This window comes from Sipha flava, unplaced genomic scaffold (assembly GCF_003268045.1).
Source record: "Sipha flava isolate LNK unplaced genomic scaffold, YSA_version1 79_pilon_pilon, whole genome shotgun sequence".
Taxonomy (NCBI): Eukaryota; Metazoa; Arthropoda; class Insecta; order Hemiptera; family Aphididae; genus Sipha; species Sipha flava.
The window spans coordinates 631,732-646,612 of NW_020273620.1; the positions used below are offsets into that span (position 1 = coordinate 631,732).

General features: G+C 33.7%; 1 protein-coding gene across 4 annotated transcripts in view; it reads right to left on the reverse strand.

The window, feature by feature from the left end:
* Window positions 1–1,037: 1,037 nt before the first annotated feature.
* The window catches only part of LOC112692944 (zeta-sarcoglycan), a 106,082-nt gene continuing 92,238 nt past the window's right edge, over window positions 1,038–14,881 (reverse strand). For all 4 annotated transcript variants that reach the window (XM_025567767.1, XM_025567766.1, XM_025567769.1 and 1 more), the window contains 6 exons: window positions 11,138–11,621; window positions 6,162–6,351; window positions 5,748–5,870; window positions 5,542–5,614; window positions 4,606–4,729; window positions 1,038–3,235 (listed from right to left, as the gene is read on the reverse strand). In XM_025567767.1, the coding sequence (XP_025423552.1) occupies window positions 2,951–3,235; window positions 4,606–4,729; window positions 5,542–5,614; window positions 5,748–5,870; window positions 6,162–6,351; window positions 11,138–11,621 (1,279 nt within the window). In that variant the 3' untranslated portion in view covers window positions 1,038–2,950. The remainder of the gene's footprint in view (window positions 3,236–4,605; window positions 4,730–5,541; window positions 5,615–5,747; window positions 5,871–6,161; window positions 6,352–11,137; window positions 11,622–14,881) is intronic.

Sequence of the window (14,881 nt, forward strand, 5' to 3'; positions counted from 1 at the left end):
CAACGCATGAGCATTAACAAAACGAGCAATATGTATTTATAAATTAATGTATGCTTGAAACAGTGTATTTTCAAATTTTTTATGGGAGGTGTGGGTTTAAAATTATCTTAAAAAATTAATTTCTTCATAATATTATAAAAATTACATATAAGGTATGAATTAATAATTATATTATTCTATTATTTTTATTAAAAATAAAAATTAAAAGTTGTATGCAATTACATGATATAAGTTAATGTTCTCTTTGTTTCTACCTTCGTAACAAGATTTTATGAATTTTAAACCTTATTTTCTTCTGGGAGTCAAATTGCCCCCTCTCCCCAAAAAAATACACCACTATATGTATATATAACAACAACTCGGACATATTAAATATTTGGTTAATCAGAATTAATTATAATAATATATTATATATGTACACCATAAAAGTATTGTACCTATATTAATAATATAATGCGTATGTATATTGTACAATATATGAATGTGTAATATAGTAATTATTTATGTAATTATATAGGCGGGCGTGGCATGAGTTGTCGAAGCTATATAAACTAAAACATTTGAACAAAAAAAAAAAAAAATAAATAAATAAATAAATAAAAATAAAGCTAGAATGATACATTAGATATTCATTGTCGGAGACGGAAAAAAAACACAAACAACAGTGAAATAACTAACAACAATAATATTAAATGTTCAACAAATTGTACAGCGAATTCTCAATAATACGAAAGGAATTAAATGTCTATTGAGATATTGCCATAGCTCGATAAACACAATAATTCATTAAATTGGAAACTCGAAATAGGAATTCTTTGTTGTTTTTAAAAATTGAACAAAAACTAGAATATCCATTGTATAATATTACATGTGGACAGTAAATTAACGATTACGATTAATGTTCGAGAAATGCAAATACGAACAGTATATATTACATTTTTGTGTATATATAATATTCTGGACGACGATGATGACAACAGTAATAACAATAATAACAATAGCAACAACAACAACTACTATAAAAACATTATAATACATCATATATTTCAATACATCTTACAATAATAATGGCACTATAATTTTTTTTACGTACACGTAAAATAATGTAAAGTCGGACGCAGCGAACGTTTTGCAATACAATCGAACGGAAATGTAATAATAATATGTTGTGACGGACAACCGTAAACTTTCGACGACCCTAAAATATTAATATTAATAATAATAATAATAATAATAATAATAATAATAATAATAATAACAACAACAATAATGTAAACACCAGTTGATATGTATTATACTTGCTACATGTGTTGCATGATAATAACATGGTGCATTCGACCGTTCGATCGCGTGGTTACAAAGGTGCACAAGGTGATCGAGACCCGACAATCGAAGCCGACGGACTGATCGAGCATTGCAAGTCGGGGCCCGGTACTGTCTCGCTACGACATTATTATCTAAGTACGTAAATATAGTAACCGGTCGTGTACGGTTTTGTGCGACGGACGAGCGCGCGCACCGTCATCAAGCCCGGATTCAGACCTTCAGGGGTCCCCATCAATGATAACCGTCCTTTAAAATCATATAAATATATAACACAACGACATAAAACAAATCACACAAACATTGCCATGTGGCCTCACTCACCATGTCCATAGTGGTAAACATGGTAGGCGGGTGACAGTCCCCAACGCCCGTTAGTTTGAAAAAATAAATAAATAAAATATTCTTGTAGATACTATAAAAAGTACAAATTATCACTCAATATAATTATTAAGCAGAGAAAACTATCAGCCCTATACATACGTGAGCCCTGAGGATATGGTATCCTGCCCCTCCCTCTTTTAATCCAGACTTGACCGTCATACGTCGTAGTTGCGTGTCCACTTGAAATCGTAATGGAATAAACGAAATACATTTAGAGTTGTGATCGCAAGTCGGAGTGTTATAATGCGTAATGTAAAATATGATTCCGCGACACAAATTCGGGAATCACGAGAAAAAGAATAACGTATAATGCGAAATAAAAACTTAACGTGCACGCGATGTACACGTCAAATACAAACTTAAATATGTTATATATATATACGTGCTCGAGATGTTTCAGGGATTTTTACGGCGATCAATCGAAAACCTATTCGGTCAATTTGCAACATCTGTTGTGTGGTGCTCATCACGTGTAATCCGGACTCGTATGATTTCAATTTTTTGTTGCAAAACGTTGAACGTACACCTTCACGAGATCCCTTTGAATCCCCCTCCTATCATTGATCCCGGCACATAGACTCGATTTGATATCACGCCACACCATTTTCGGGGAGTTTCGGATGCGTTATGTTGCACCATCATTTAACCGTATTCCAATAGTTAATAATGCTGGGTCCGCCGAACCTGACGTCTGAAAATCTCGATCGACTCCCACGACGTGGCAAATCTCGTGGCGTGTTTGTAGTAACAGTAATTTATTTACATAAACATATATATGTGTGCGTATGTATCTGTGTGAATACACAGGACGACTACTAAATGTGAATTATGTATATACATTTGCCAATTATTACTATGCAACGAAAGGATCGCCGTTGCGATTGTACTCGAGTCTGAAACTTATTGTTAAATATTGATAAGGTTAGGTACCTTAAGGTTCTGTACATGGTACCACTACGCTTTAGGATCTACACCGAAACGATCGCGTTAAAGGCAGCTTAAAAATAAAAATTAAAACAGCGACCAACAAAAGCCGTGTCCGCGGATCTGGTCGCAAACGCGATCAAAAAGCAATATCGTCGTCATGGCTGCAGTGATCGCGGCGATCGGTTGGAAAGCACATTGCGTCAGTGGGACCGTCGCGAAACTCACGTACGGGCGCGCACAAAAACGTAATAATACATACGCGGCTATTTACACTATTTGCAGTGGCGCGCGGTTGCACTTCCGGTCACTCGGGTGCTCACCGGCACACCAAGCTCTCGTTGTCGGCCGCGCACTGCCCGTCCGGCGGTGACATAAACACTTTGCCGTTGCCGCACACGCACAGCTGGTACACGCTGGGCAACTTGTCCTCGACGCCCCTTTTCTTCCCGATGCCCGGCCCTCTGGCTGTCTGCGGGTCCAATTGACCGCCCAGCTTGTCGTCCCCCGGGACACCGCTAGACGCCGAGGAAGAGACCGTGTTGGCGGACGTCTTGACCGTCTTAAGGCCCTTGAAGAACACCTTCGCCGCGTCGATCTGTATCTGTATACGTACGGTGAACCGACCGGATAAAGGAAATGTACCAATTAACACGTGGGCAGGTGGATAATTATAATAATAAAAAATTTTACATCGTAATTCATATAGGACAGAGAGTGAGAGAGAGAGAGAGAGAGAGAGAGAGAGAGAGAGAGTGAAAGGGATGAGAAAAAATATTTTTAAGTTTTTTAAAATCAAATAACGAACCAATAAAGTTACAGTTATGAGTGAAGTGGTATGGCAATCGTCAACAGATTAACCTCGAAAAATATTGGTACTCTGTCATAGGCATAATAAGGGGGGGCTGGAGGGTCTAAGTCTCTCAAAAACATTCAAAGCTACCCCAAAAACCATGCAGAACTTTAAATTATTATATCGATAAATAAAAAGAAATATGTGATTACTACTGAAAAAATTGAAATGTTATTTTTATTTTTAAGTTTTATTTGCCTCCCAATAAGCACATTTTTTTTATAGAGGGTGAAAGGTAGGAAAAAGTTTCTGAGAGGCAATGATTGAAAAATATACGGGGGGGGGGGGCTGAACTCCACAATCTTTTTACTTTAATCGTGCTTATGTACTCCGTTCATCTTAACTTTAAATAAAGCTAGATAGATCGATAGATTAAGATAGAGCTTAAACGACTTACGTTTTGGTTCGATATTTGAGATAATTAAAAAAAACCTTTCCCTTTGTCCATTTTTATTTTATTAATTCATATTTTGAGATATTAACTTTTCAAACTATTTTGTGTAGACGATCACTTCCACAACACTCAATTGTTTTGTTTAACAATAAAATACAATCACATTATCCAAAAACTAATCATTGTTGAAGTGGGTTATGGGACTTGATATTGATTTTTAAAAGAGTAAAAATTAATAATACAATTATAAAAAATAAAATAAAATTAGTAAATGGTTAATACTTATAAATTAATATCGCTATATATAAATAAATAAATACATTTTACATTATATTACTGGCTATCCTAGGTTCAGTTTGGTAAAGATATAAGAAAAATATAATTTTTATATTTATTATATTTGTATACTGTATTATTATTAAAGTCATGATTTTATTGACTTTGTATATACCTGATGATGAATTTTTAATTTGAAACCGGTTAGGTTACAAAATACAATTACAAATATAACAATAATTCAAGATAGGCATTTATTTATTTATATACCTATTTAATTCTATAGATAAATTATTTATTTATATATTAAAAATTAATATCATATTTAGTAATTACTTCGAATAAAATCGAAAACTCATTATTATTATTGAAAAAATTAACATGAATTGTTATAGAAAGTTATCTTATATTTAATAATAAATATAAAAATTCAATGAATATGAATTCTTACCGCTCCAGCTATTGATTGCAGTTTGACGTCCATCAGACACGACACGCTTATGTCACCGGCTCTCGACTCGATAGTTACTCCCTGGGGACCACTGAGCTCCAGCCTCCGGGAAGCTGACTCCAACCTACACACGAGTGATCATAACACAGGTTACATATATATTTAACAGTTTACTGTTTTAATAATTCATAGACACACAACCAATACGTTGCCACTAATTGTTTATATCGATGGTTATGTATTAAACAGTTTGCAGCTGTTACAATCTCGAAATACAAAAACAACGAATGACATAATATTTTTGGATCTAAAGTTTAGATGAACATGAAAAGGTTTTATAAAGTTTCAATGAACATTGATCAAAGCCGTTATGAAATATATTATAAGATTACTGTTTCTACGGTCTTTGGTTGTATTTATATTACATTTATCATTGTTATTTTGTTAAAATTGTAACATAGTTTGGTTTCATCGCATTTGCAACACAAAAAAATGGCTCAATGTTCTACAACCTAGTTTGTCATATACCTATATTTGTTTTAAATCAAAATACTTCTAACGAATGTTTACTATTAAAATGTGTAAACAAAATTGTAGATCATTTGATAACTACAAACATAGTAATTATATTATAATTATTATCGTTTTTGCTTTCGATAAATTAATATAGTAAAAGTAATTTGATAAAAATTGTAATTATAAAATTAGCCAATATTAGCTAAACATTTTTAGGGATTAAGACTCAGTCTATATTATTCGGCATACTATGAACGTTTTGTTAAGAAAAACATATTAAAAAATAATTCAACCAATTGCAACAAACATCAGAAATATTGTTACTGTCAGTATACCCTTTCTATAATAATTAAGTAAATAGCAATATAATCGATTTTCAACTAGTTTAAAAATATTCAATATGAGATGTTGTTCACTCACCTTAAATCGTGACGGGAATCGGCTCGAACCATTGGTGTTTGAACACTACCTTGGAATACAGCACCACCAGAACCTGCATCCACGTACACACACAAATAATTAGAAACGAATTCCAACACGATGTTAGACAGTAACATTTATTAATTACTTTTCGATTAAATAAATCATTTTCAAATATTAATACTACATAAACATGTGTTTGTTACCAGTAACCCGGAGCTCTTGGGCACCTACGATCACCTTGCTCCGGTCTGCCGAGAACAGAATCTCGCCACGAGTGTCCGTGACTCGGAACACGCTCGCTTGTGCGCACTCCAATCCGTCTTTCGCTGAAACAACGAAACACCGATAATATTACACAATGTGCGTCAAAACCGCGAACGCGACAAAAACGTCTAGTGTACGACCAAGAAGAACCGCGTAACAGTAAACGTATGACGTACCGAACGTTTGATACATTCAGTTGATTAATAATATTATTACTGCACAATACGATTGAGATTTTGATGCGTTTGCTTTTTTTTTTTTCGATGAATTAGGTGAAAACCGTTTTCCAAAAATGTTGTCATTCTATGAGGTGTGAGGAAAATATTAAAAAAAAAAAAAAACAAACTACTCACTTAGCTTGAGACTGTTCACCAGACGACCCTGCGTGTTGCGGGCGTTCAGCGTGATGTTCGCGGCGGATTCGATGAGCAACGGACGACCAGCTCGAGAACGTATGGCCGTCGCCACCAGCCGGTCGGTGACCAGCGTGCGGCCGGACAGCCGAAGTCCACCGTGCGTGATTTTCATCGAACCCATTCCTTCCTGCATGACACGAGACGATTCAATGACACCATTGTACGTATAAAATAAAGCGAGTACATTGTTTCGATGTAGATAGTACATATTTTTATAATCATAGAAACATAATAAATCGTAGTGCCGTGACATTTATCGAGACTCGAGGATTTGATTCGGAAACCAAGAAAAAAAGCGTTCTTGTCGAATACGCTAAACGTATCATTATTCCCGTTTGTTAATCGCGAACGAGTGGAACTGGTGGTACTGTTTACCATTTGCGAAATAATTTATGAAAAATATAAGCAATACGGATTTTTGCGTCTAAATATCATACCAAGGGTATATTAATTATTTAAAAAATGAACACGTTGATCTACTCGTATTCTCCTCGATAATGACTAATACTTGTTAAAAATGTCATCTCGGGTAAGAAACAAACATTTCAAAATACGACAAATGTAGAAAACTTAATGTGTTTAGAAGTAAAATTTTAGTCGAATACAATAATCAGTAATATCTCGAGGTAATTAATTGCAGTCTTATATTAATCTGTGTTGATCAATCATTTCAGCATCATCGCGGTCAACAGTAGTAACAGTCGTCGGTTAAGTGAACAGTTCGGATTGTAGCTAGGTACGAACAAAACTGTCGAGCTTTGTTTCGAAAATATTTTTTTTTTTTAAGATTGTTTGAATAAATCCAGTTAAGACGAAAACATTTTTTTTGCCCACTTTCTATATGTGTCTATAAATTAAGTACAGCATCCTGATTTAATGCTGTATTATATTTATGCGTCTACAGGACGACGACGCACATGTTGCGTGGCTATTTATAAAATATTTGTTCGCACTTGGTATGTGTTATATGTCTACCTTAAGGGAGTGGGTCAAGTAAAGCGCAAGACGAAAAACGTTTCCGAACAGCAATATGGAGTGGGCACACGCGTGCATACTGATTATAATAATATCACGACGAGCTCGTTCTCTTCGCAAGTCTCGACGAGCGTAACGAATTCTTCCATCCGAGAATTTTCCTTTTTATACTCCTTATTATTACTATTATTATTTTCAATCTACACGATACGATGATACAGCTCCTGCCCGTCCTCGGCTGGTTTATTTTTGAAATATCGCCTCTATTCTTAGCGCGTACACATATACTATTACTATTATATCATAAATCACGTTCACTATTCCTTCACACGTCTCCTCCTCTCACTTTCATCCTCGATCTCTACGAAGACTTTATAAAAATTCTTCACTAACCGTTTACACGGTTACGATTCGTCCTCTCGCTCTTACGGCGCGAATATACGGATAAAACGGCTTAATACATCTAAATCTTTCAAACGTCACACCATTATCATTCACAACTAGTGATCACATACTTCGCTCGAGTTTGGAATGTCTATCAGTGGAGTCATTGGAGGGGGAGTGCTTTGTTCGAGTGCCGAGTCGGCAATTTAATAAGCGCATGCCGACTGCTCTACTCTAGAAAAAACGGAAAATACATCACTGATGTCTATGACGAAATCGATATCATTGCACGCTATCGATTAAGATTAATCCGAATTTAAAACCTAATGTAATCATGCATGACGTCACACATCACCAATAACCATTACACCGTAGAGTTCTACCAATACTTAGGCATGCAGTTAATTTATATGCGAAATGTTGACTCCTCACCTTTTAGCATTTTTTAATAAATGTTTAAGATATTTATTCATTAAAAAATTGTATTATTTAAAAATCAGTTAAGTTAACTTCTACCGAAGAAATTTCACTCAAAAAATTAGTTGTTTTATTATTAAATGTTATGCTGTGAAATGTGATTCACTGCTTCAAAATAAGAACGTGCAAGTTTCAATGAATCATATATTATATCATAGTGCGCTTCCTTGTACGAAATCCTTTAAATGTTAAAATATCAATAAATCATAACAATTACGCTTGGGTAAAATATTCGCCATTACCTTCAAAACAGTACATATAAATATATTTATATATAATGTAGTAAAAATGTATTGGATTTTATGTATTTAACTATTATTGTATGCGCGTTCAAACGCATCGGAATACCATTGAACATGCAATGTTTCAACCGCAACAATATGTTAGAGTTATTATATATTAATTATGAGTCCGTTAAGTTCCCAACCAGTAACCGCATACCACAGTAGTAGTGCATATTAACATATAGTAATTCATTTAGTATTTCATATTATCCATTGTGATGCTGTAATTGAATATTGCCACTTTTCGCAGACATTTCATACCAAAGTACCTAATATATTGTTATGATGTATTTTATTTTTGTAATTAATCATTAATTTATGCAATTTGATTTTTGTATTCATTCATAAAAATGTCGCCGTAATATAATTATATTTATTTTTTAATTGCCTAATCGATTTCTTTTTACGCAATTATAATTATTCCTTAATCCTATGATTATTTTAATTATTTTTTAATAAGAATGGAATTCTTTATAATATTAAAATGTTAAATCATTCTTTATTTACATATTTAATTTAAATGATCATTTTAAATTGTTTGAGATTCGCCGTAATAAATGTACTAGTCAATACTTGTATTACATTTATTGAGAATGTTATAAAACTTTAATTTATTTCGCAGTTTGATTAAAATTTTTTTTAGCGATATTAAGAACTTGAAGTAAATATTAGAAAATTAAAATGCGTGACCATATTAAAATATTAAAAAATAATATAAATATTATAACGTATTCATACAAGTGATTTATTTATAGACGTATACAGTATTATGGATTTGAATGTTTACACGTGAATACTTATACTTACACGTGAAAAAAAGGAGCTCCTACCTACGACGTGTTGTATATCCTTACGCAATTATCATTTAATTTTAACAAATGGGTCGCTTAAAAACAATATATTTATTTGTATAATATACATATAACTATATTGTTATATACATTGTATATAGTAAATACGCATTACAAAGTCGGATCTTCGAAACGCTTCACGATCTTGTCGTTACCTTATCCCGACCTAAGGCTAATTTTCAATTTCTCATTAACCGTGAAACGTCTGAAATAACCGCATTTACCGCATCATCGGTGTATATACCTAGCCTACTATTCTTGCTCGTCGTCCGTCACTGTAAGAGACGGCCGTAATCGCAGAAAATTTTACACAATATAATGAATTTGAATGTATTCCGTGTTTATTTTTTTTAATTAAAAAATAAACGCTCGAGGTACAATGGCGTAAAATAAAGTATGTATAATAAAATAGACTTGGCGAGAGGGTTGGTTGGAGTGGTGGTGGTGACGACCTTTTGATTACTATACCACGCGCACCGCGCCCAGCACCCATCCACCACTTCGTGAAAATCGTAATATTTTAATTCGTAGACCAAAAGCGTCTTTGTTCCAACATCAGCGGCTTAATGTTTTAAGAAAAACTTCAACGGACTATATGACTGCGACCAAGTTGTCTTATATCCACGCCTGGTTTTAAACATGCGTTATGTAGTGTTATTATGTATATAGTTTATTCATTGATTCCCTGTTATGATTAACTCATATTTATATGCCTATCCGTAATACTCGCTCTGAAACCTTTTGACTTTGTATTAATAAAAAACAAAAAATTAAAAACCGTAGAAATTAGATTTTAAAATGCATTTAAAGAATTTTCATGTGCTATTTAATGGGTAAGAATGCTATACGTGTACACGAGTACATTTTTTTATTTGAAATTATACAATTTCCATTTGGCACTCATGTTTGATTAAATAATACGAAAAAAAAAACACATGATTGACGTTTTTAATAAAGCTATGTACGCAAGTGATTTAAAATATAATTCCTGGTTCCACCTCAGATTTCAATGAAAACCACTGTAGTATTTATTTTCAATTATTTATTTCAATTCAAACGGAAATTATCGAATTTATACTAATTAGCATACTGAGAAAAAAATACTATATAATAAATATATTAGGTGTACCAACTCCTATAATATGACGGGGTTAAATTAAAATCATAAACAAACGGGTAAGAATGAAATATGGTTAAACAATATTATACAATCGTACACCCGCGGTATGGTCCAATCGAACATAAACCACTGATCTGTTCATTGACGATTAGGTCTCAATATTTCAAGAAAGGAAAGCTATATAGGTGGAAATCAGGAAATTACCAGGCATGTAACCTCATAATATTATATTGACAAAGACGATGGCCAAAATGAATAAAACGAGAAATACTTCTCGATATGATATTTCATACTCTTTTCCCGTTTTACGCGAAAACTTTCAGTTCGATTATAATAAACACCTCATTATAATTATTTTAGCCGTACCTACGTCTGTGTACGATTAACGATTTTATTATATCATTTGATTTTGGCGTATTTTCACATACAAAAATAGAATTTTTGTACAGTCATTTTCTGATAACTGTTCACAATAAAGTTTCATAGAAGTTTTTAAAAAAAAACATCGATATTAATAATTGATTATTGAAATCAGCTATTGTTATTTTTAGGTTTAACGATAAAAAGTGTTTGTAATTAAAACATAAATACAACGATATTTTTTTTCTTTTTAAAACCGTTTGTAATTGCGCTCGGAGAACAAAGTATTCTCGTTCCTGGACCCTGTTAACTCGCAGACAGGACGCGATTTTTAAATATTATAATAACCGTGTACCGTAGATCATATGGATAGAAAAGAAAACTATAAGCTCGGGTTAAAAAGTATCGTGTCCCTTCAAGTGTAATGTGTAAGGGTGTAGTAATTCAAAAGTAAATAATTACCGATGTAAACTGAGTGACTCGAATGAACCACAGTGTCAGCGTGAGGTTGACGACGACGACGGCTAGCAGACAAGCGAGAAAAACATAAATGGCCCGTGTCTTCCATTTGGACTGCGACTTCTTTCGGCCGCCGTTGGCCGCGTTTTCGGCGGCCGTCGATACGATCGCGGACTTGCCGGCGTAACCAACGCTGGAACCGGTCGAGACCGTGACGCTGGACTTTTGGGGGAAATCGTTGGCCCGCAGCCTTTGCTGCTGTTGCTGAGGTAGTAGGAATTGTGTATGCTGCTGTTGCAGGGTCGGAGTGTCCTCCGCGACCGACGAATCGTACTCGACAATGTCCGCGGACGAGGTCGGCCACTGGTGATGACTGCCGCCGTCGCCATTGCCACCGGTTCGCACGCCGACAGAACCCGCACCGTGTCCGTCGCTGTAGTTACCGTTACCGTAGTTGAAGTCTTCCATCATAGAGACTCCTGTTCTCCTAAAAGAAATGCATACGACAGGATGTAATAAAAAATAAATTATTATTATTAGATTGCACGGACGGTGTGGCGACGACCGATTAGTCGGTTACAGATGACCGTTATGTCCGAAAGAGCACGGATAATATCTCTTTTAATGAACATGGTTTCTTTAAAAAAATTATAAACTAAAAGAGCACTCTGATAAGCAATCACTCCAGAGTTCTGACAGTGGCGTATACTAGAGGGGGATTTGGGGTGTCAGATCCCCCCTACGCCTTTTTCAAATATTATAAAATAATGTTCTTAGTGTGAGGGCGTTAGAAAGGTAAAAAAAAAAAAAATTAATAATAATGATTTGTTTGCAAATGATAACCCCCCCCCCCAAAGAAAAGTTATGGATACGCCACTGAGTTCTGAATAGTATTAATTCATTTGATTACATCTTTATGACATTATTTCATACTGGTTTACGAACAACTCATTTGTACATTATTTTCGTTTTCAACTGTTCGTTCATTCATATCATATTATCATGTACGCGCATAATAATGTCTAATTAATATTTTTAGTGATAGCGAATGCGGTTACCTTCACACGGGATACCAAGACGATAGACGATACAATGCGAATGGGGTTTTTTTTTTTTCTAAATAGTTTCACTGTAAAAATGCGTACGTTCGTATCGTGTTACGAGATAAGAGTATGTGTGTTATCGAGATAAGTATTCGATCATCGTCGTCATCGTCATTGAATCGAAAGAATTAAAATACACAAACTCACATAAGTGTCTACACAAATAAAAGAGTAAAGCGGGCGGCGATTCGGTGCGGTGTACGTCATGTTATTATTACATACACGTGTACTATGGATGCCAGCGAATACCTAAAGGCTGCAGCGATCAATCATTATTGGCGGAGGTCGTTTGCCGGTGTATGTGGTCCATGAATTTCGGACCAGTATCGGACTCGAGAAAATCGCCGGCAAGTCCGTACCTGCTGCTGCTCACATATTATACGTTTTATTGTATACACTATTCGGGGTTGAAGACGGTGGAGGTATTATATAGCGGGTTTTTTTTTTTTTTTTAGTGCAGCTCGATCAGGAGTTCACGTGCCGCGACGCATATACATTGTGGGTGAGTTCACGCACACAATGTGTGTTGACGGTCGGCGGGGGACCGAGCGCAGGCCATATCCTCGAACGTTCTCCTCTCTCTTTGACGTGTTGTTATGCAAAATCGCCGGAAACCGCGGCGGGTAAAATTCTTTCTTACTCCCTCTTTTTTTTTTTTTCTAATAGCGTCCGGGTGCGCGATAGGTGTTACCAATATGCGGTTGAGTTGAAAATGTTGTTTGGACCGTCTATACTACTACGTCACTACTATTATACGTTTAGGGGTCAACCGCGATAACCACCCAAGTGTATAGACGATGAAGATGGATGGACGATGAACGTCTGTGGTGTGTAAAGCGAGTGGGAATAGCTGCTCTATCGTAGCTCCCGTGCAGCCGTGTTACTCGATGAATGCGATATTATGTCGTAATGTATGTGAAAAGACCGAGTTTTTAAAAGCCCTTCGATTCGCTGTCGCACCCTTTTAACGTAACATATTTTATATACATACGAGTTGACGGACAATGGATTGAAAAGGGAACGGCAAAATTATACGTACACAAACGCACAACGTATTATACGTAAGTAGAAAACTGATATTGCACAAAATAATAGCGAAAGCAGGTCATCGAGAGTGAGAGAACTATTAAATAACATTGTAATATTCGCTGTAATCAACATAAGTCTCATATCGTCCTTGTATTTACATTAATTCCTTTGCAAATTTAATTTAATTTCTTGACGTTAATTTATGCACTAATTTATCAACATAATAGTACAATTCCTTAAAATGCAATTGTTTGCATTCGTTTTTCGTTTATTTAATGCTTAATTTGTAGACAGTAAAAATTGGAAGAGTAAATATTTTTAATTATATTTCATTTTCAAACAAAATTTACATAAAGAAAGATTGCATTTTTCTACATTAAAATCAATTTGAATAGATATATTTGTTTATAACAGTCCGTTATAGTAAATCTGTCATAAAAGGGCTTTAAGTAAAGTTCAAATTTTAAAATAATTTAATGTTGATGAATAGTTGTACAAAATCGTTAATATAAAAGAAAAATTCGTTAAACTATCAATTTATAAAACCGTGTTTAAATGTATTTACTTTAATTGAATAGTGAATACTTAAATATATGTATATAATACATTTTAAACTTATAAGGATATATTACATAGTAGAGGTGGTTAACATAAATATGTGTACGAGCCACACGGATAAATACAATGATATCAAGAGCCAAAATGTTTATAAATACATTTTATAATTTTTATTATTTGATCTAAGTAATCATTATTTTTTTCCCGTATATTTATCAGAATTCTATAAAATAAAATATATTTTTTTTTAATAATGTATGAAAAAATAATAATAATAATAATAATCAGTAAATTTTGGTTTTTGCTAATAAGACGTGAGTCGAATACGGCTATGACTCGAGCCACAAGTTAGCCATTCCTGCTAACATATATAGATTGCACCTCTATTTTTGGTCTCGCATAGTTCCAATTTTCATTTTTATACGAACATAATGTTTTTTAACAGTTGATTTTGGATATACTTGAAATATATTCAATAATTATTGTTTTGAAATAATATTATTACTATTTTATACATTTCCTATATAAAAAACATAATAATCCTGATTATTAAAAACCAAATTATGTTGAAACTATTCTTAATGTTCAACAAATACATTAACTATTCAAATTAAATTCAGAAAACGTGGTTCGTTTTAAAATATGTTTTAGTTTTTTTTATTTGACTCTAGTTTTACATGGCTCAATAACTTTATCTGCCTTCTAAATATTAAATACTCTACTATTTTTACCAACTATGTCCACAAATGTATGGACAATAAAGAACAATTTCATTTTGATTTTTAGTAAGTAGGAAATATTTTTTTTTTAAGACAAAAGCTGTAGGTTCTTTAACCACCCGTTTAAATACGTATCATATATACAATTGCATAAATGCACTAATAACAGTATCATGGTAGTAAGGTGATGAAATACGCGTTATATCAGTACGTTCATGTACGTGTTTGTATGTGGGAGATTAGAATACACAGAATATATTTTTATTGAGTGTACGAAAAATGAGAAACCGGTAATAATAATAATAATAATAATAATAATAATAATAATAATAATAATA